Here is a 23,256-nt window from a genome sequence, read left to right as displayed (position 1 = left end):
ACTGAATGTGACTGTCCTGGCCCCGCAGCAGGATGTGCAGCAGTCAGTGAGTGCAAGCTGTCATCTGATGGGGCTCTTACCTTACCCACTCAGATGACAGCCAGTGCGGGGCCCCTGCTCCTGGAGAGGCCCAGTAGGCTGCCTCATGCTGCAGTCTGGGATCCTGCTCCCTCCACATAATATGTTTCCTGCTTTCCTCTGCTGTCGGGAGGAGGGGGAGGGGCGGGAGGACACAGGAGAGCCGGGGCCGTGAGGAAGAGGGAGGCTGGACAGGAGCTGAGGACAACCTGATAAAAAGTAAGTGTGTATGTGAGTGTGTGTGCCTGCCTGCCTGTCCGTGTATGAGAACTGTGGATGTCTCTATGCAGTGTGCAAGTGTATGTGTGTAAAGTGTGCTTATGTATGTAAGGTGCACAGTGTGTGTATTAAACGTGTATGAATGCATGTACAGTATATGATATATGAGCAGTAAGTGTATGCATGTACAGTATATGATATATGAGCAGTAAGTGTATGCATGTACAGTATATGATATATGAGCAGTAAGTGTATGCATGTACAGTATATGATATATGAGCAGTAAGTGTATGCATGTACAGTATATGATATATGAGCAGTAAGTGTATGCATGTACAGTGTGTGCATATGGTGTATGCATATGTGTACAGTATGTGTATGTGATATATGTGCAGTATGTGTATATGATGTATGTATATGGTGTATGTGTGTATATGATGTATAGAGTGTATGCATGTACAGTGTTGGTGTATATGATATATGTATATGGTGTATGCATGTATAGTATGTGTGTAAGTATGTGATGTATGTGCAGTGTGTTTAGGGTGTGTGTGTATGCATATGGGGTGTATATGATGTATACACAGGGGAACTACCAGCAGGGGATATTAAACCACCTTTGATGGCGGCCAGATGGGGGTGGCCGCTAGGTGAGGTAATGTGTGTGTGTGGGGGGGGGGGGGTGTCAGCCAGGTGGGGTAGTGTGTGTGTATGTGTCAGGTGGGGTAGTGTGTGGGTCAGGTGGGGTAGTGTGTGTGTATGGGTCAGGTGGGGTAGTGTGTGTGTATGAGTCAGGTGGGGTAGTGTGTGTGTGTTTGTATGGGTCAGGTGGGGTAGTGTGTGTATGTGTCAGATGGGGTAGTGTGTGTGTATGGGTCAGGTGGGGTAGTGTGTGTGTGTGTGTGTATGAGTCAGGTGGGGTAGTGTGTGTGTGTGTGTATGAGACAGGTGGGGTAGTGTGTGTGTGTTTGTATGGGTCAGGTGGGGTAGTGCGTGTGTGGGTCAGGTGGGGTAGTGTGTGTGTGGGTCAGGTGGGGTAGTGTGTGTGTATGGGTCAGGTGGGGTAGTGTGTGTGTATGGGTCAGGTGGGGTAGTGTGTGTGTATGGGTTAGGTGAAGGTAGTGTGTGTGTGTGTGGGGGGGGGGGTTTACTGCAGGCAGAGAGGGGGAAATATATTACTATAGTGGATACAGCAGATGCATTATTACTATATAGGGAAAAAAGCAGGCGACATTATTACTATGGAGGGACACAGCAAGAAAATCTTCTTAGAAATGCTTTTACTTGGCAATTTTTCACCACTGGGGTGTACTGCGACTGGTGACAGTGACCCTGACAGGAGCTCAGGCCAGGTGGCTGCCTCTTTCTGTTTAGCCACAGTTGTTATGAGTGGCAGCTATAGAGCTGGGCTAATAGAGCGGTCATTGAGGTTACTAACTTCTGCACTGGGCTCCTTCGCTAACCATTTATGACGACACTCAGAGGGCCCAGGCCCCGGATGTTTTAGGACCCTAGCAACGCCCCTGTCTTGGACCATATCTATAGTAAACCAGTTCAGTACATTACATGTGTTAGCAGCACTGGCCCCACCCACCTCAGTACTGACCCCACCCACAACAGCTCCATCCTCTTCTTTTGTATATACAGAACTGAAGAGGCCTGGCCTGGAATCAATCAACTGCTGCCTCCTCCTACTGCTGCTCAAGTAGTCTGTTTTTAATTATACTGGCCTGGAATCGATCAACTGCTGCCTCCTCCTTAAGTAGCCTCTCCTCAATAATACTGGCCTGGAATCGATCAACTGCTGCCTCCTCCTCCTCAAGTAGCCTCTCCTCGATAATACTAGCCTGGAATCGATCAACTGCTGCCTCCTCCTCAAGTAGCCTTTCCTCAATAATACTGGACTGGAATCGATCTACTGCTGCCTCCTCCTCAAGTAGCCTCTCCTCCATAATACTGGCCTTGAATTGATCAACTGCTGCCTCATCCTCCTCAATTAGCCTCTCCTAGATAATACTGGCCTGGAATCGATCAACTGCTGCCTCCTCCTGCTCTTCAAGTAGTTTGTTTTTAATTATGCTGGCCTGGAATTAATCAACTGCTGCCTCCTCCTCAAGTAGCCTCTCCTCAATAATACTGGCCTGGAATCGATCAACTGCTACCTCCTCCTCAAGTAGCCTTTCCTCAATAATACTGGACTGGAATCAATCAACTGCTGCCTCCTCCTGCTGATCAACTTGTCTCTTCTCAACAATACTGGCCTGAGAGGCGAGCAATTTACTGCTGTCTCTTCCGGTTCCTCGACTTGTCTCTTCTCAACAATACTGGCCTGAGAGGCGAGCAATCAACCGCTGCCTCCTCCTGCTGCTCAACTTGTCTCTTCTCAACAATACTGGCCTGGGTGCAATCAAGTGCTGCCGCATCCTCCTTGTAAACTTTTTTTTTCAATATTTTTTGTCACTATTTTGGCACTTTTATTTACTATATTTTATTATTATTTCTATAATTATTTTTTTTTTCTCATTATTTTTGCACTTTTTTTTTCCCCCACTTATTTCATTGTAATATCAACTGCAACCAAACAAAACTATACCCTATCACACTTCCACTATTGTAGCTGCAATTATTCAGCCGTTAGAGCAAGGTTCGTTTTCGGTTCGGTTCGGACCAATCCGAACTTCACGAAAGTTCGCCGGATCGAACCGAACCGAACTTTTCAAAAGTTCGCTCATCCCTATTCCCGACTATTCCACTGACTTCTGATTTTGTTCCCTGACGACTGATAGTTCCTAACCTGGCTTGTTGACCCTGAGATTATTGTGTTTGTTTTGTTCTGTCTTTGTCTTGTGTACCACTTATATTAGTACAATGATCAGTCTTCTGGTTGGGGCCGGCCTGCTAAAGTGCCGATCACCCCAAAAGGAACGGACAGTGAGGTGGGTGCAAGGGTCAGGGCTTCACTTGTCCTTTGTTCCTGTTTCCCAGATTGTCACTTGCATCGAAGAGCCTAATTCTGGCCAATTGCTATATAATTTTCAAATGTAATAGGCAGTCTTTTAAAATGGAATTGAATGAATTGCAGTCTCTACAGGGGTTGTATCCCATTCAGGAATCCCTTTCTCATGATTACAAGGGGTCCCAGTGGTTAGAGGGGTCCTCTGGCAGTATTCACTAAGAGGAGCACGCCTCTTAGTGAATCCAGCCGGCTGGGCGTCCGAACCTGCGCCCAACGTAATAAGTCTACACCTCCTTCCAGCAGGATCATAATGCTCACAGGCGTAAATCATGATAAATGAGGCACGGGAGGAGGCCACGCCCCCTTCCTACCTCGTAACACACACACCCCAAGCTCCCCCAGCCCGCCCATTGGGCAAGTGGGGCATACGGCAGGCGTACGCCAGGGAGAAGGGGCGAATCTGCACCTTCTCCCTGGCGTACGCCTCGGGCGGGCCTTTCATAAATGTCCCCCTTATTCTCTATCTTATAGGTAGAATATAAGTGTCTATAATAGTAATCCCTAAACTTACAAGTACTGTAAATTAATTATATCTTAATAGTAAAGAAAATTGTTATTTAGAAATTTTACTTATAGACACAAATGTTGTTCTCCAAAATCAGCTGTGAACACCGCATATTAAACGTTTGCATTATGAAAGTCATGTTCCTATTCTTTCTTCTGTGCCCTCAATTGTTGGCCTTATTCCTATATATTCAGTATCTAGTAATATTTTCCTTGTTCCCTTGGCTCCCTACTGTCATCATGCCAGGTAGAAACAGAAGAGAGAATGTGCATGGTAATGAGCATTTTATTCAGACATGACTTTGATGAATTAGCCAATGTTATGCTTGTCAGCTGTGAGGAAATGAGCAAATGTTAGCATGTTCCTACTTTTATTGTGTATATCAACCTTTGAAATCACCAGGGGAAATGACTATACAACACCCTAGCTACTCTCAGCAATCAAAAATATCTGGTTGAATAGACGTTGTGATCACTTTGAACATGAATATTTATTAGGTCACTTAAGTATTTATAAAATGTTCCATAAAGAATAATTACATTTAATCCACAGGAAAATTACAAGCATATTGAAGTTTCAGAAGCTTTTAAGTACAATAAAGTTGTTTTCAAGGTATTGACTCATCAAAGACATTGGTGACACATGGCTGGCTAGCATTTGACACCAATCATAAATTGGTCTGACCGCTGTGACCTTTACAGATTGCTAAATGGAAAAGCGCTGTAAGCAGTTCTATTTTTTCAGGGAGAAGCATGGAGACTCATTGATTGAACATTGGTGGCATGACCTAACCATACACCACCAAGGTCTTTCAACCCCTTTAGCAACACTGGAGAAAAAAATTATTGGAGCTAGTTTGGTTGCATTGGGAAGTTGTAAACTGTCTACTAGAGATGAGCGAGCAGTACAATCAAGTAGCTTTTTGATCGAGTATTGCACTATTCAAAAGGTTCGTTTTCGATCGAGTATCTGATAAAAATTTTTAATCTAAATGAACTTCTAGCCTGTTGGGGACTATAATAGAATAGACGGGATCCCTTTCCCGTCTATTCCATTATTGCAGGAAATTAATTAATTGTATATTTAATTTAAATGGCAAACTTTTGCTGTAATTTTGCTATTGCAAACAAAAAATATCAATAGTAGAACGAAAATTTGCTATTTTAATTAAACAGAAACTGTCACAGGGAGCAGTATTTAGCGGGATTAGCGGTTTACTGACATTAATACCGCTCCCTGTTATAGTCTATATTTAATTAAAATAGCAATTTTTCGTTCTAATATTGATATTTTTCGTTTACAATAGCAAAACTAAAACGAAAAAAAGCTGTTTTAAATATACCGTAAAAAAAAAAAAAAAAAAAAAATATATATATATATATATATATATATATATATATATATATATAAAATTTATTAACAGTATATTTAATTGAAACAGCATTATTTCATTTCAGTTTTGTAAAAAAAAATAGCAACATGAAAATGAAAATTTGTTGTTTTAATCAAATATTAACTTTTACAGGGAGCAGTATTACTGGCGGGGACTGCTAATATCGCTACCTGTGATGATGGTTTAATACTGCTTCCCTGCTTTCCCAGTCGCATTCCAGAGGTGTTTGCATCATTTTCATGTCACAACTTGTTTTTGTCAACCACAATGCAAAATATTTATAAGCCTTGTGCCCACTTAACACTGTCATGCTTACTTTCAGGTATCTTGGAATCACTCGACCCCTGACATACCCAGTGAGACAAAATGGAAAATGTATGGCAAAAATGATCCTTTGTGTCTGGCTCCTGTCTGCCTCAATCACATTACCTCCTCTCTTCGGATGGGCTCAGAATGTAAATGATAACAAAGTTTGCTTAATTAGTCAAGATTTTGGCTACACAATTTATTCTACAGCTGTTGCCTTTTACATCCCTATGTCGGTCATGCTGTTCATGTACTATAGAATATTCAAAGCTGCTAAGCGGAGTGCAGCCAAACACAAGTTTACCGGGTTCCCGAGATCAGAAGAAAACGAAGGAATTATTTCGGCAAATGGAGTTGTAAAAATACACAAAGAATCAGAAGATTGTACAAATCTGTCAAAATTACTGAGAAATGACAGAAAAAACATTTCCATTTTTAAAAGAGAACAGAAAGCAGCTACCACCCTTGGGATTGTCGTTGGGGCTTTCACTGTATGCTGGCTACCTTTTTTTATACTTTCAACTGCAAGACCATTTATCTGTGGCACAGAGTGCAGCTGTATTCCTTTGTGGATGGAAAGGACATTTTTATGGTTGGGATATGCAAACTCTCTGATCAATCCTTTTATTTATGCCTTTTTTAACAGAGACCTGAGGACAACCTATCGAAATCTGTTACAATGCAGGTACAGAAATATCAACAGGAAGCTGTCAGCTGCAGGGATGCATGAGGCTTTGAAACTTGCAGAAAGGCCTGATCATACCTTGTAAGGATACAACTGGTCACATTCTGTATTACTTTTTGCAAAGTACACTATATCATAAAAATATATGGACGACCAAGATTTCTAGTGTATGCACTAAAAGACAGGAGCAGCCAGATTTAATTTGTAATTACATTTTTTTGTACACAATCCCTATTTAAAATCTATTGGGAAACTAACAACATGTTCAAACAAATATTATGCCCCTCCACTAGGCCATTTTTGGGAAATCTTTACATCTTATAAATACAGTATGCTAATAAGGAGGCTTACTGCTAGTTAGGGGGTTGGTGCTTTATCCCTCCGTGTACCGATCCAACTGTCCCCCTGCTGCCTACTCACCCAGCGTTCAGGAGTTTTGAGCAGTTGGGGTAACATCTGTGAAGCAGAACCGATTCTAGGTTTTCTGCTGCCTGAGACTAAACCTGGATTTTCAGCACCATTCCCACCCCCCACACACAGACACACAGACACACAGGGGGATTTATCAAGACCAGCGTACTTGTATGCCGGTCTTAGATGAGACCTCACACTCTTTTCCCCAGCAGAATTTACTAAGAGGCGTACGCCTCTTCAGTGAATTCAGCCAGCACAGCGCAACATTCAAATGTACATTCGAATCATGATTTACACCTGGTGTAGATCATAATAAATTAGACGCTGGAGGAGGCTCCATCGGGCAAGTGGGGGACATGACAGGCTTACCCCAGGGAGAAGAGGTGAATCTACATAAGTTTCATAAACTTACCCCCCAGTGACCACACCGCCCCTTCACCCCCCCCAAGACAAAAAAGTTTTAAAGCTTCCAATTCCACCAGTGTATAACCAATTCTCAATCTATTGCTTCTCTAAGAACAAAAGCACCTGACATATACAAGAGTCAATGCATTGTGACTACTAGTGATCTTATTCATGGTCATACTACCATTACACCTTGTGCTCCATGTAAAGGGTTAGTAATCATCTGTAATGTAGTGATGTGTGAAACATATAACGATACCTGCAAATTGTTTACAGTGCTGACTTTCTTGCATTCTATATCTGTGTGCATCTATCAATTGCATGTCATGGGGTCAATGAAGTCAGTAGTGTGTAGCAGACAGTATAACTTATGGTCATTATATAAATCATGCTGCCCTTCAGAAACTCTACAAAGCTGCCGCTCTGAGCAATCAATTTATTTTGCTTCATGACAGAAATGGCCCTGCACTGAAGAGTGCTGCATTAATATTTATAAAAGAGTAGCGAGCAGATTGTTGCACAGAGGGGTAAAGTATCAGTCTTAGTGCCCCAAACATTTAATTAGTATTATTATATAACAAATTTGAAAAATAATCAATTTCCAAAAATTGGCAGCAGCACATCAAGAGATGACTAGCTTAGAACAAAAACATGATTTCCTTATTTTGTGTTGGGCACGTACAGTATATGCTATGTGTCTGTATCTGGACCCCAGTGGTTGTCATATGGCTTGCAGCTTCTTGACAATTTGGTTGAATTTGTATTATAAGAAATTGAGATCCTTAAAGGAGAAGTCCGGATTAAGATTTTATTTAAGTATTGTATTGATCCCCAAAAGTTATACAAATCCCCAATGTACACTTATTACGGAAAATGCTTATAAAGTGCTTTTTCCCTGCACTTACTACTTCATCAAGGCTTCACTTCCTGGATAAAATGGGGATGTTAAGACCTTACTCCCAGAGCTGTGCGGGCTGTGGCTGCTGGAGAGGATGATGGCAGGGGTATGCTCAGTATTCCTCCAGTGCCCTGTGTCCCTCAGTACCCCCTGCCATCATCCTCTCCAGCAACCACAACCACTCTGGGAGTCGGGTCGTGACATCACCATGTTATCCAGGAAGTAAAGCCTTGATGCAGTAGTAAGTGCAGGGAAAAAAGCACCTTATAAGCATTTCCCGTAATAAGTGTATATTGGGGATTTGTATAATTTTTTGGGGGCAATACAATACTTAAATAAAAATTTTCGCCAGACTTCTCCTTAAAGGAAAAGGAAAGGTAAAGGTGGACACATCTGTTTTGTCTGAAAAATACACAACCCCTAAGATCTCAATTTTCTTTTTAGACATTTTTCTAGATTGTTAGTATCATGCAAAAAGCAACAGATAATCTAGTATAGTGTGTTGTGGCTTACATAGCCATTTCAGCTAGAGAGGGCACACCAAATTTAAACCCTCACCACATCTCTTACCTGATCTTTGGTAAAAAATAAATAAAAAATAAATGTCTGGCTCAGCAAATGGACAGGAAGAGGGAGCAGTATGTCACAGACGGGCCATGTTCTTTTCCTGGGATCATTTTATCATCATGTACACTTGCTAGATGAAAATTGGAGTTAAACTCTATTCCAGAACATATATTCTATGTGCAGGATTTCTTGAATAAATCTCACATGGGTGATAGGGGTGGTTTGTTATTTAGGACTAGAATATAAATACAACAGTCTTGATAAATTCCCCCTCTTTGAATAAAAAAAAATATTGTTTTCCATTTCTGGCTAGAAGTTGACTTCAAACCACAACATATGATTTGTCCATTTCTTAAATATGCCGCATATTTTTGGAGAGTTCTGTAGCTACTGTATTCATATTGGGATTAAATTATGGTCATATCATTCTTTGACATCAAATCTGTGGGGTGGCCTTAACTTGCCTTAGTCGTATTGAGTAATGCTAATTCATTTTCAAATCCTCAGGCAATACTGCAAAAAGTACACTGAAAATCCATGGTATGTTCCGAAAAATGTGTTATGTAACATAACATAATGCTTAGCTCTGATGGGTTGGTATTAGTGATGAGCGAACTTGCCAAATGTTCTGGTTAATCCGACTCCAAATGCTCTTCATTTGACTTGAGAAGTTGGATGCCGCCAGAAAAACATTGATATGGCCTATGGCTATATCCATGTTTTCCAGGACTCCCTAGGGATGTATCTAACTTCTCCAAAGTCAAATGCCGAGGTATTAAGTCAAAATTTAGGTATTACTTTACAGCTCTTCCTGATGCTGTCATTTTGGGTTGTCTGAGTTTCTAGTAAATATCCAGATATTGAATTCAGAGTTGAAGGAAAAAAAACACTGTTGCTTATTTCTACTAACAAATGATTTTACTGTGGTCCTGTCTGTCCAGTCCAGGCTTAAAGGCTGGACTGAAAACAGCAATATTACTTTACTTTAAAAAGGATACTTTATTAAATTCTAAAATAAAAATGCGATACTTAATAGTATGACCCAAAAAATCACAAAAAATGATTGTTTCAAAAATAAAATTTTAGAAAAAATAAAAATCTATAAAAAATATTGTTCTAACAGTGAAATGAAGTTCAAATGGGTAAAATGCCTCAGCGTCAGGCTGTTAACTGACTGTTCATAATAATTCTTAGATCATGCATAACTGCAGTACAAGAAAGACAACTTTACATAATGACTCCTGTTAGCCCTGCATCCTATTGACTGTGCTATGATGATACAGTTTTTAACCTACAGACACATTGTATGATAAAGGGGTATTTCACTCAGTTAAAATGCATATTGTATCATTTCCCATCCTTAAGACTAACAATTTGTTCCATACATGTTATTATCTTTTCAGTCTCCTTCCTTCAGTTCTGAGCTGCTGATTTCTGCTAAAGACATAAAAAATTGTGTACAAGCGTTCTCAGTCTCCCCCTCTCCCCTCCCTTCTAAGACGACTCATGTTAATACATTGAAAAATCTACCCAGTCGGCTGTATTTGACCTCTGTAATGCAATAAGGGTTAATCTGAGGTCCAGTTGCTGGTGACCCCACTGGGAGTAACCCTTCCTGCATTACAGAGGGCAGATACAGCTGGCCAGGGAGCTGTTTACATGTGTTTACATGAGCTGTCTTAGAAGGGAGGGGGGAGAAGGGGGTTCAAAGTGGAGATGGAGAGAGCATCTCACACACAGTTTTTGTGTCTTCAGCAGAAAGCAGCAAGCTAAGAACTGGAGGAAGGAGAATAAAAAGATAATATCAAGTATGGAACAAATTGTTAGTCTTCAGGAGGGTGATGATTTAACATTTTACCTGAGCGGAATACCCCTTTTAATTTATCACATTGGTTTGGGGATGTCCCTGCTTCATGGTCTATATTAAAAACGGGTAAACTCAAAGTGTACCTCAAGTTGTTATTGAAAAATAATTGTCCATGATATTTTTCCATATTGAATTTGCCACCAGAATATCTTTTCAAGTACCTGTTCCTGTACCTGTTCTACTAATATGCATTAGGAGACTTCTCCATGGCTCCCATTTCCAGCACAAGACCCAGTGCCATAGAATTAAATAGTGCTAGGTCTTGCGCAGGAGATTGGAACTGTGGAAGAACAGGCACTTGGAAACATATTCCGAGACCAAATTCAAAACTGTAACATATTAAAAAAGTTGAACACAGTGCTGCATGAAATTTATTTGCAAGTCATGTGCAAGACTTAAGCCCAAGTCAGAGGTACAGTATTTGCGGAACAGATAACTTTTACTGAACAGTCTCTTAAAGATACAGCACAGGCAATACAAGAACCTTGTTCACAAGGTAAATTTAGCTTGAAACTTGGTCTGTCAGTTGCCATTTTACAATAATTGAAATACTTGGTTAGATACCCTAGATACTGTTTAGATACTTAAAATATGTTGATACATGTAACAGTCTTTTAGTAAAGGGGCTTTAGGATAGACTTGACTAGTGGCTGGGTGGACAACCTAGAAGAGACCTGCTGATAGAGAGAGAATAGCCATACTTATGCCAATTAATAATCCATCAATGCTGAAAGAGAACGCGGAGCAGCAGATCCAGTAGTACGGGCTTGCACAACTGGGAGGAGCCCATCTTTGGCCTTTCACCTTAGATCTAGGAAAGTTGCTGTGAGGCAAACAGGCGGGAGGCACTTCCCCACCCACTGTCTTGACTGTAGTAGTACCTCTGTGCACATGCAGGACACAGAAGACTTGGATAACCCACTCAGCGTGGACAGGCCTTGAATCCCTGGCCAGCAGCAGTCACATCCAGGATTTTATTTATCTGGCCATAGCTGGACAGACAGGAACTGGAATCAAAACTCACACACCTGAGGAACGTAGCATAAGGCCCCATGTACAACACTCTTTGGCCCTAGCTGGACACACTGGCAGAAATCAGCAACAGGGGAACATAGACTAACCCTGAACTATCTACACTCCCTCTTTATAGTTCAGGGGTAAGCTCCTATTGGTGGTCAGGAAGCTAAAGATGGGATTGGACAGAATCATAGGAGTCAGGAGTCCGGGCTTTGATAGGCTGGATAGATTAGAAAGTATCTTGTGCTGGTGACCTTTGACCTGGGATTGGCCAACCCAGCAATGACCTGACAAATCAAATCCCAAGCAGGTGGCGGACAGAACAACATGTGCTAAGTCACATAGACAATTAACCCTAAACATACACCTTCATAAGCATGTGCATGTGCATGTGAGCATGTGCAAAGAAGAGCATAGAATGACATCTACAGACCAAAATGCAGTATCATCCTTCATCTCCAGATTACCCTTTAGACCTGGGTACCATCATCCAAATTTTCTAGATCCAATTTTGTATATTTTCTTCTTATTTCTTTACTTTACAGGATAACATTGTTCAGATTCTATTATGAGAATTATTATTGGTAGGAAATCTTAGTTTTTGTACATGTTAATTGTTTTCTTCATTCATATAATTAATTGCTTTGAAGACATGATCAAAAATCTGCTGGTTTCATTTGCACTAGGCGTCTGTTAAGCTCCAGATGGGACTTAACTGAATAGTTTGAAATATGTATAAAAGCTCCAATAATACTCTCCTCTCTGGTCTTAAAAGTCCAGCATAATTCAGAATTAATCTTTCAGCCAATAAAATAAATAAAAAGTGACTTTGCGACTTGTATGTATTTCTAATGGCATACATGCAGCCATAGTTATAGGGCTTTGACCGTCATATCTCTAGGATAGCCATCACTTAAAGTGGCTCTGTACCTACAATCTGAACCCACCAAACCGCTTGTACCGTCAGATGGCTGCTTTTAATCCAAGATCTGTCCTGGGGTCCATTAAACAGATCATGCAGTTTTTGTCTTGCAGCCCTGCGTTAAATTGGCGTGGCCTAGAGTGTGTATGCCCTAGGATTGCAACACCCCTCTGTCCCTCCTCCTGGCCTCTTCATCACTAGGAATGCTCCAGGGCAGGATTTTTTCTATTCATCACCTGTCTGAACAGTGCATAGTTGCCTTAATGATCCAGCACATGTGCTCACACAGGTGATGAATAGGAGAAATTATTTTAGGGGCATTCCTAATGATGACGAGGGCGGGGAGGAAGGACAGAGGGGTGGTGCCAGCCTAGGGCATAGACACTCTAGGCCACGGCAATTTGACACAGGGCTGCAAGTTTAAAAGATTTTTTTTAGGACAACAACTGCATCATCTGCTGAACGGACCCCAGGACAGATCTTGCTTTAAAAGCAGCTAGTGGATTGGCGAGGTCAGATTGTGAGTACAGAGTCGCTTTAAGAATGAAAAAGCTTCAATGAGAATTTTAGTTGACAAATGGCAAACCCACTTTAAAGTGTTACTTTCATTTGCTATACCTTTTTCACATGTCTTTGGATATGTTAAAAGTTACAGGTCACACCAGGTCTTCCTCCTGAGACCCTCTGTGATCCTGAGATACAGCCGGGAGAGTGCAGAGCAGTGTTCCTGTCTAGCAGAGACATCCAATTAATTCACACCATAGCCTCTAATAAAGCAAACGAGTCAAACTTGATTGACAGCCGGGCAGAGAAGTGCATTTCCATGCATTCCCCCTTGGCTATATATTGGGATCGCAGGGAATCTCAGGAGTGAGAATCAGTGCTATCAGTAACTTAATTTATGTGGATATCTCAAAAGTTACTGCAAATGACAGAAACACTTTGAGCAAATTTTTAGAATATGTGAACATGCCAGACCATCAAATAAACCCCATCCAAAAACATGACCTCATTTTTCCTACTTTGGACTCTAAACTGCTGATAGGTCCCTAGAGCACACAGGACATTGAGGATAAGTTTCTTATCTTCATCCTCAGCGATAATTAGGTGATATTAGCATTTTAATCCATATGCTAGTTAGGTGTTTTGGTGCACTGGGGGTGAGACTACTGCTAACAGTGCACCAATCTGCCCAGGCCAGCCCACTTTGCTGATATTCATTAGAAGGGGGGCTGGGGCGGATCAGTGCACTGGGGGGTTGTAGTCCCACTCCAGAGTAGCAAAATACCCAATTAGCATATGGATTAAAATGCTAATATCACTAATAGGCTGCTGAGGATGAAGTTAAGAAACTTACCTTCATCCTCAGTGCACTATAAGGTCATATAAGCAGCTTAGATTCTTCTAACTTGCTGATAGTTTTCCTTTAAATGCAAATCACACTTACACAACATATTGCTAAGAAAAAGTCTAAATTCCTATTGCTTATAAGAAATGGATGGATGATACATGGATGGATGAGTGAATAAATAAAGGGATGAAGCAATACAATACTTCAATGAATCCACAGCATTTACTGATGAAACAGATGCATCTCCTAGAAACTGTCATAAGAGACAACTTGTCATGCTGAAAGGCCAGTTTAACAAGTAACAAATGACAATGTCATAGGGAATGGTTAACTTCTGCTGAATAATGCATTTGACCTGGCATACTTAAGCATGAGGAATTGACAATTACCCGATCTTTTCACATTTCTGAATGTCACAGCATTTTGTTAGAGTTCACCTATGATCAGAACACTTACATCTATTGCTCACAATTTAGGAATGGTCGTGTGCTATATCCAAATGGCTGAACAAAGAATTTGCAACACATATTCTGTTTTCCTTCCTGGGCATTTAATCTATGCTAAACCCTGAATAAATACATTTTCAGTGTGCTAACATGCATTATTTATATATATATATATATATATATATATATATATATATATATATATATATATAATACAAGTATTATCACTAGTGTAGCGTTTTATACTTTACTATGTGGCCAAAGTATGTGGATGCCTGAGCATGACATCTAGAAATTAGACCAAAAAAAATATCACATAAATATCACATTTCAGGGCCCAGATATAAGCAATAATATAAAGGGGTGTGGCCTATGAGAAAAGGAGTGTAATGTAGGTGAAAAGGGGTGTGGATTATATTTGATGCTATGTGCATCAATGTGCATCAATATTTTGTCTAAAGTAAACCAACTAATAGTTGGTCTAAACTTAGACTAGACAGAACTATAACACCTATCCACTTCAGAAAATGCTGGACAAAATGATGTAATATTTATTTAAAAGTCCTATTATAATCACATGGATAAATATGTTTATTGGATCACAGGTGAATGTATGCTGGGCACTGAGCAAATCCTCATCTAACACATGTAAAACTAAGTCAGGGAAAGAAGTGTATAATATGCATTCAGGGAGAACAATCCATACTACCCCTGCTGCCACTACTCTATTAACCTGTCCTACATGCGCATATAGTATACAATGTACCGCTATCCAGGTATAAACAATCCCAGTATAATTACTAACACGGTTACCAGACGACCTGACCTCTCACTTCAACCCTCTCCCTTTATAAGATTTCAGGATAACCAGGTACCATCTGCTCTGCTGAGCAGGGGACAACTGTCTAAATGCCCAAGTCTCCTATTGTTTTCAATGTGGTTCGTTACTCGAGTCGGGCACACACTCGGGCAATGAAAAATGCTTGAATTGAGTTATGAGCACTCAGCACTAGTGACAAGTTTATTATCTTTGATTTATTCATATGTAAGTCCAAAGGGGTAGTGTATTTCTGAAGATGGTGATACATTAGAATCTAAGGTCATATATTGATCCTACACACCACATTTGTTTTGTACAATGTGGATACATGGACCCATGTAATATAATATTTATGTGTGTTTTTTGGCTTTAGGTGAGGAATAGGTGAGGAATTGAAGAGGAAATGTTTCTGCTTGAAACTTCCTCTTCTTCAGCTCTGGTGGAATAGGTGCAGAATTCAAGCGAAATTTAAGTAGAATTTGAGCGGAAGGCAGAAATTCAAAGCCCCGATTACTGTTATGGGATTTCTTTAGTGGAATCTGCTCAAAGAATTGTCCATTCTTTGGGTGGAAAGTGGATCAATGGCGGAGCATTACACATGTAAATTCCTCCTTGTTATACAACAGAGTGGAAATCCCGTTGAACACAATGGGGCATTGCTCTGTACATATTTTAAAGGCAGAATACACAGGTTAGATACATGTTAGGGCAAGGAGATACATAGTACCTCTTATACAAAGAACATAGGAAAATGCTTTGCTCTCTAATACAAAGAAGAACTTGCAAGCTCTTTAAAGTGTCACTCTCGTTATAACATTCAAAATGTAAATCAACAGTGTATGTGAGATATTTTTTCTGTTATTACGCTATGTTCACACACAGTATTTTTGTTCAGTATTTTAGTCGGCATATTGCAACCAAAACCAAGAGTGGATTGAAAACACAGAAAGGCTATATTCACACACTGTTAAAATTTAGTGGATGGCCGCCATTTAATGCATTTAATCCACTAAATTTCAACAGTGTGGGAACAGAGCCTTTCTGCATTTCAGTCTACTCCTGGTTTTGGTTGCAATATGCCAACCAAAATACTGAGCAAAATACTGTTTGTGAACCCAGCCATATGCTGTAAAACAAAGCTGAACTTACCAGAAATCCAGGTCCAGTCTACTCAAGGCAGATTTTTAGTCTTGTGATGGTTGAAAAAAAAGAGACTAAACATGGGAGGTTCCGTCCAGTACACAGAGTCACTGCTCAATGTGTCCATCAATCACATCACTGCCTTCTCTGTGCGTGCTCAGATGACCTGGGAAATATGGACTTCCTGTGTTGAGACTAGACTCTTTGTAAAGAAAGAAAAAATGTCAGAACACAAGAAGTGCTGTGTTTTTCATGATAACTAAAAAAAAAAAAGAATTTGAAATGCAAACTTGCATTATTTCACATCTACTCTTGATTTAGGTTTTAAAAATTATGATGAAAGTGACACTTTAAGAGCTAAGTGCTAACACTTCCTTACTCCTCTTCCCACTCCTGTCCCTGTTTGACTGATAACTGGAAGCCAAGACCTTCCTCAACATCTACAATGCACAATTTAGGAATGAGATACACTGCTGGAAGCTAACTGTCAGCCAAGCAGGGATAGAAATAGGAGGGGGAATGAGGAGATATTACAACCCTCAGCACTTAAAGGGGTAGTCCAGCGAAAATCTTTTTCTTTCAAATCAACTGATGTCAGAAAGTTATATAGATTTCTAATTTACTATTATTAAAAACTCTCAAGTCTTCCCATACTTGTTAGCTACTATATGTCCTGCAGGAAGTGTTGTTTTATTTCCAATCTGACACAATGCTCTCTGCTGACATCTCTGGCCAAAACAGGAACTCTGTCTTGGTTTTCTATGAATCCCCATAGAAAACCTCTCCTGCTTTGGACAGTTCCTGTCTCGGCCAGAGATGTCAGCAGAGAGCACTGTGTCACAATGAAAATAAAACATTTCCTGCAGGACATACAGCAGCTGATAAGAATGGGAAGACTTGTGATTTGTTTTAATAGAAGTAAATTACAAATCTATATAACTTTCTGACACCAGTTTATTTGAAAGAAAAAGATTCTAGCTGGAGTACCCCTTTAAGGGGCTTGAGACTTGACACTTTGTTCAGGATAAATAAAGCATTTTTTGTATGTTCTGTAGGCACAGACAAATATTTTAGAGGTACCATGAGTCTCCTTGATCTAACAGCTATATCTAACAATGTCGGCATTTTTGAATTGCAGCTAATAAAAGGCATAGGGCATAATCTAACTGCTATTTGTTCTTAAGAAAAACCCCATTGAAAGTTACAGAGGTTACATGTCAAAATCTAAATAGAGTTAATGTCTAATTAATATATATATATATATATATATATATATATATATATATATTTTTTTTTTTTTTTTATAGTTTTTTTTTCCCATTTTATAAATTGTACATCTTTCTACTGGTCCAATGTGTACAGAGGTAATATCCTTGTTATTTGTACCTAAGAACTTTTTTCTTACTGCTTTGGTCACAGTGTTAACATATAATCTTATAATTACATTTTCTGTACAATATCTCGTACACCTACGTATGACTTTTTGCTTCTTTGGACAATAGACATATATCAGTACAGACTAAATGTTCTTTACTTTGAATTAAGTAAAAGGGAATATACATTAAAAAAGTAATTTACTTCTCATGTCATAACCCTCACCAAAGACCCACGGGATCTTGGTGGCTAATCATGTATTTGAAACCTATCATTTGAGCTTTAGTGAATAGACTACGATAATTGATAAACATGACTGACTGTAAATTGAGAAGTATGTGTCCCTGAATTCACATAGCCATGACATCTTTTATCAAGCCTACTTTATTAATGGCCCTATTTTCTAAACCTCAATTTTCTTGGCTTGCTTTCCAATGACATTCATTTATCATAGTAAGACTTAGTAGGACATTCCAATAACCCCAACCAATATACAGGAAAATGTAATGATTAATGCTCCAAGAAAAATCTTACAGACATTAATAAAAAGGAGGATTGTCTGGTGAGAATGTCCAAAGCTCATCGTTTGATTGGCAACAAATTTTCTTAAAAAAAAAGAAAAATAGCCCATGAAAATGATTAGAGATTAGCGAAGCAGCTGGAAATTTGTTTCGTGAGGTTCGCAAATTTTGGGTCAAATTCATTAATATTCACAAATTGAATTTAAACACATTTCATTAACAGCCAAACTATAGTAGCTACAATACTGGGACTATTACAGAAGGACGAATTTGTTAATGTATGTTCTTGTACAAGTGTCAAAAATTGGAAAAACACAATTAAAACAAATAAAGTCAATCAGCCAGTCAATCATCCAATTTCCGCCATGTACAGCACTGGGCATCAGTGGAACAGTGGCGTAACATCTATTTTCTCGCAGGAAAGCAGTGGACATTGGTAAATGAGTGGCATAAAGTGAAATTTTCATAAATTGTTAGAACACAGTGCGAGCACTGATTCTGTAAGGCACATGCTAAGTTCATAATGAAAATTAATTTTTATAACACAGTAGAAGTGGAGTATGAGCACTGGTTATGTAATGTGCACACTAAATTCAATAATCCCAATAATTTGGTATAACTTAATAGGAGTTGACAGGAGATTACAGTGCCCAGTGCTTGAATAATATGGACTGTGTCTTCCCTGGTCCCAGTTACTTGGGACTTGGTAAACTGGACACTTGGTTGACAGCTACAACAAAAAATCACCCACAATCGACATACTGTACAATCAGCCCTCTTATTCTACCCTATTGTCTCCTCTCTGTCCCTATATCTCTCTGTTAGTCTCTCCCTGCTCTGCTCTAACTGCCTGCTGCCATCCTGCTCTCTCCTCCGTACACAGCCGACTGGCCACCTCCGGAAATTAACCTTCTTATATAGAAGAAGAGGGGGAGGTGCTGACATCACAGAGGGGCCTGCAGCTGATTGGACGGGAACTAGGGATTATAGTTAATCCCTTTCTCCTGCCCAGTGAGACTCCAGTCAGCATGTGGGGCCACCATGTTTTTTGCGAATTTCATAATGAATCCGCATGAATTTGCTTCAGAGAACGAACAGAATTGACAGCACGGTTCGCAGTGAGACTTGCTTCGCCAGATTTGCTTTGCTCATCTCTAAAATTGATCATAATTAACTAGTAAATACAAGGGGGATTACAACCTTAATCCTTAAAAGTAACTGGTTGTTCAAAGTAAAGAGAGTGCCACCAATTTATTGTACCAGAACATGCAGACTTATGAACTCTCACCAACCACGCACTAACTTTGACCTCATTATAACAGAGCTCTTTTTTTTTTCTCTATGCAGCCTTTAATGAATTGTGAAATAGAATTATAGAATTTCTGTCCACCACTCTGTAGTAATCGCTGACTACTTGCAGTGAGTCCCATCAACTACTGTACATGTCTGATGATGCCTTGCCCAGCAATCACAAATATAGATGTATCCAGGTCACATAATATATGTAACCTGTAAAGCTGATTTCATTTTATAAGTAGGTCTAAAACACATGTAAGTACAAAGTGTACAAGTTCAAGTAAACTACAGGAGAGGAGCAAAGATGATGGCACACGGTACTTGAGGTCCCTAGTATAGATTTAAAGGGGCATTCCAGCCAAGAAATATTTAATCTTCCTCAACCAGCTTCCTGATCCCCCTTCCCCATTCTGTAGAATGCTGTACATTTATTAGCTGCACTGTGTTATCTCCGTGCCTTTGGCGCTGATTCACCCCCTCTTAAATTGCTATGATCAGAGTCCTCTCCATCTTATTGCTCTTAAGTATCATTTGGACTGACTGTGAGTTGAATGACCTAAACTACAGTAATTATAGTCATATGTGATGCTGTTATGTGTAAGTGAAAAATCTGTCTTTGGCGCATAATCCAATGCCAGTAGCAGGTTATTATATACATATGTCCTGGCGGACAATTAAACCAGCACATCACTATGCTAAATGCTTATTAAATCATTTGTTCTTAATCACTTCCAAATATTGCTATGGAGATCCCTATTTTCAATTAATTATACATAAAATCAGGTCTGACACCTGCTTAAAAAATAAATACAATTGTATTTAGCAACTTTAAAATACAATCAAACTCTGATGAGGTAATTCCCTGAATATTGCACAACACAGTCTATGAAAGTGAGTATGAATTGATTTTTTGGGTACTACCACAAGGTAGTGCATTTACTAAATAATTCTAGATGGGAAGGTACAGTACAATGAAGCCATTGCCCATAGCATATTATTACTTTTATTTGAAAGAGACCTTAAAAAGATGAAAGCTAGAATCTGATCTGTTGCCTAATTTTATGCCAGTTTAGAGAAAATACCCCTTTTAATTACCCCCTTTTAACTATTACAGGTTTATTTGCAATAATGAGAAATAAGGTCAAAGGCCAATCATTGAAGGTGACTGGTATAAATCTGAATGTTTGTTGTCTGCTCCAGAGTTGGATCAGCTAAAAATCTTTTTGTCGTTGCACCTGGCAATAAAAGTGCCAATGTTGCTTATTAACAGTCACTGGGTCTATTGCTCCATCTTCTGCCGTGTTTTTCGGAAAATAAGACAGGGTCTTATATTATTATTTTTTTCTCTTAAAGATAGGGCTAAGGCGAATTTTTAGGGTAGGTCTTATTTTAGGAGAAACACTGCTGTAGATTGTGTACACCCCTAAGCTGATGAAGGCCATGCTTGGCCGAAACGCATCCTTGTACCATATGTTTGCTACACTACAATAAAGAAGCATAATTTACTTGGTGAGTGCCGGGCTCTTCCTAATATCTGAACATTTTTCTCACCTCGAGCACCGCTGCCACGGAAGTGCCGTCTTCTACATATTTCTACTGCCCTTATACTGTAGCCCCACTCTATACTAAAGTAAGCTACCATACTGTATGTTAAGGTCCTATACTATAAATTCCTCTGTAGTTTGGCCTCAATACTGTATAACTTCCTCCCCCTCTGCACTTCTTCCCCCATACTGTATACATTCTCCCTCTGCAGTTAGCCCCCTCCCCCCTTTAATGTATACCTCCCTCCCCCTCTGTAGTTCTTGCCACATAATGTATACATCCTCCCTCCACAGTAAGGCCCCCTATACTGTATACCTCCCTCCCCCTCTGTAGATCTTGCCCACTCTGCAGGTAGCCCCCATACTTTATACCTCCCCCCTTTGTAGTTTGCCCTTGTAGCCTCAATCCCCCCATATTCAATGTCCCTATTGTGCATCTCCTTACGACTTTTGCCTTCCCTACAGCTTGTGTTGAGCAGGTGGGGGCGGAGCATAACAAGTCTGGCACTGGCACCCAGTGTCAGGGATCTGGTCAGCTGACTTTAATTACGGCTTTTTTTTTTTTTGGAGTGGGGCTTTAATTTCAAGCATACTCCAAAAAGTTTGCAAAATTAGGAGAGACCTTTTTTTGGGGGGTGGGGGGGTGGGGGGGAGATCTTATTTTTAGAGAAACACTGTACCAGTTTGACTGTTTGGTACTTATGGGTATGTATGGAGATGAAACACACCAAGACAATACTGCGCATGACTCCTATTCTGATCCAATTAGGAATCTGCGCATTACCATGTCTGCGTGTTATGTCTCTATGGCTACCTAAACTTATAGCAGGTAGACTTTACTGTACTCGGTTCCACTTTGATGACAACATTGTTGTTTCTGTGCTTACCTACAGGTCATTTACTCTTTCTGGCTTCACGCAATTTATATGTGGGATCAACAGTATAAGAGGCTATTATAATCTTGAACTGAAGGACTACAGCATAGTAGTAAAATATATATTTTTTTTCTTTTATAAATCCATCAGTGTTGCTGTGTTATGGTACTACAGTATACATATAAGAACACCAGAGGACACTTTGAATATTTTTGACTGGTCCTATTTTGTTTTTCAGAAAAAACTGTTCGCGAGAAGATCTCCTACAAGAGCAATTTACCAGCAGGCTACGCTTATAATCTCTTCATATATTCTATGCCCTTTCTTTGATGGCAGCATAATCTTTTTAATCTTTAAATTATATTTTCCATTATTTAATGATATTCTGGGGCCCGACGCATCTTTAATACAGATGGCTGAAGAAGCAGAACTATCTTGTGTTTAATGTTATTATTTAATAAAAATGTTTTTTTCATTTGTGGATCTATAATGTCTATGTACCAAATAAAGTTTTCAGCTATATTATTGTGATTGTTATTTTGTATAATATTTATGGTAATACTTAACTTTCTAGTTCTAAAGTACATCTCCCATAGATTACATCATACATGAATCTACTGAAAAAGGTGTTACTTAAAGTATATCAGCCTTATAAAACTTTTTCTATGTTGCTGCCCTATTAGAAAACATAGCAAAAATGCTTATACTTACCTCTCAGCGCTCCCTCATGTCCTGCTGTGGCGTCTCTGGTGACCCTGCTGACTGCAGCCCTGTCACTTCCGAGACTGACTTGTTTCAGCCCACTCACCCAGTAACTGCTGGGTGTTGTCCCAGCCGAGTCACTGACAGACTGTCAGTGCTGAAACAAGAATCTCGGAATTGGTAGGGTTGCAGTCAGCAGGGAAACCAGAGAAGCCACAGCAGGCCACTAGGGGAGCATGGATGATGAGGATAAGTTGTTTGTTATTATTTCAAATCAGGCAGTAACATATAAAAAGTTTTTTCTTTTAATGCCGAATAAGCCCTTTAACTCTAGTTATGCTTAATAGTAGAGATGAGAGAGTAGTACTCGATTGAGTAGGTATTCAATCGAACACTACACTATTCAAAATACTCGTTTTCGATGGAGCATCCGACCAAAAATGCAGTAAAAATTGTTTTCCCCTCCCACCTGCCCTGATGCCTTTTTCTAGTCAATAATTATGCATAAGGAGTGTGACAGCCCTTAGGAGCACGCGAGAACAGAGTCTACATTCATTGGCTGGCTTACTCATGTGACCTCCAGAGTATAAGAACTTGGCTTTTCCTGCTCGTCATCAGATGCTATCTTGAAGGTAGTCAGAGAGAGAGATTGGAGCAGGGACAGTGAGGATTTAGCTGATAGTAGGCAGGCAAGACCCCAAAAGCCCTTTTTATGCTATACACAGCACAGCATTTATCTGCGGTTAATCAGTGAATCAATCGGCTACCAGCACATCAGCTTATTCTTACAGACAGGCAAGCAGCTGCTGCTTACTGTGAAGAATAGGCTGCAGTCAGTGACATAGCTACCATAGAGGCAGGGAAGGCGGATGCTAGGGGGCCCAGGGAAGATAAG

At 39.9% G+C, this 23,256-nt stretch overlaps 1 protein-coding gene across 1 annotated transcript in view; it reads left to right on the top strand.

Moving 5' to 3' along the window:
- Positions 1–21,977, top strand: part of HTR7 (5-hydroxytryptamine receptor 7) — a 133,233-nt gene extending 111,256 nt beyond the window's left edge. Inside the window, exons 2-3 of the mRNA XM_069979094.1 lie at positions 5,534–6,283; positions 21,898–21,977. Coding sequence (XP_069835195.1) covers positions 5,534–6,283; positions 21,898–21,958 — 811 coding nt within the window. The 3' untranslated portion in view covers positions 21,959–21,977. The remainder of the gene's footprint in view (positions 1–5,533; positions 6,284–21,897) is intronic.
- The last annotated feature ends 1,279 nt before the right edge of the window (positions 21,978–23,256 follow it).

This window comes from Dendropsophus ebraccatus, chromosome 8, assembly GCF_027789765.1.
Source record: "Dendropsophus ebraccatus isolate aDenEbr1 chromosome 8, aDenEbr1.pat, whole genome shotgun sequence".
Lineage (NCBI taxonomy): Eukaryota > Metazoa > Chordata > Amphibia > Anura > Hylidae > Dendropsophus > Dendropsophus ebraccatus.
The sequence above is the reverse complement of the archived record's forward strand: the minus strand, read 5'-3'. Positions and strand labels throughout refer to the sequence as shown.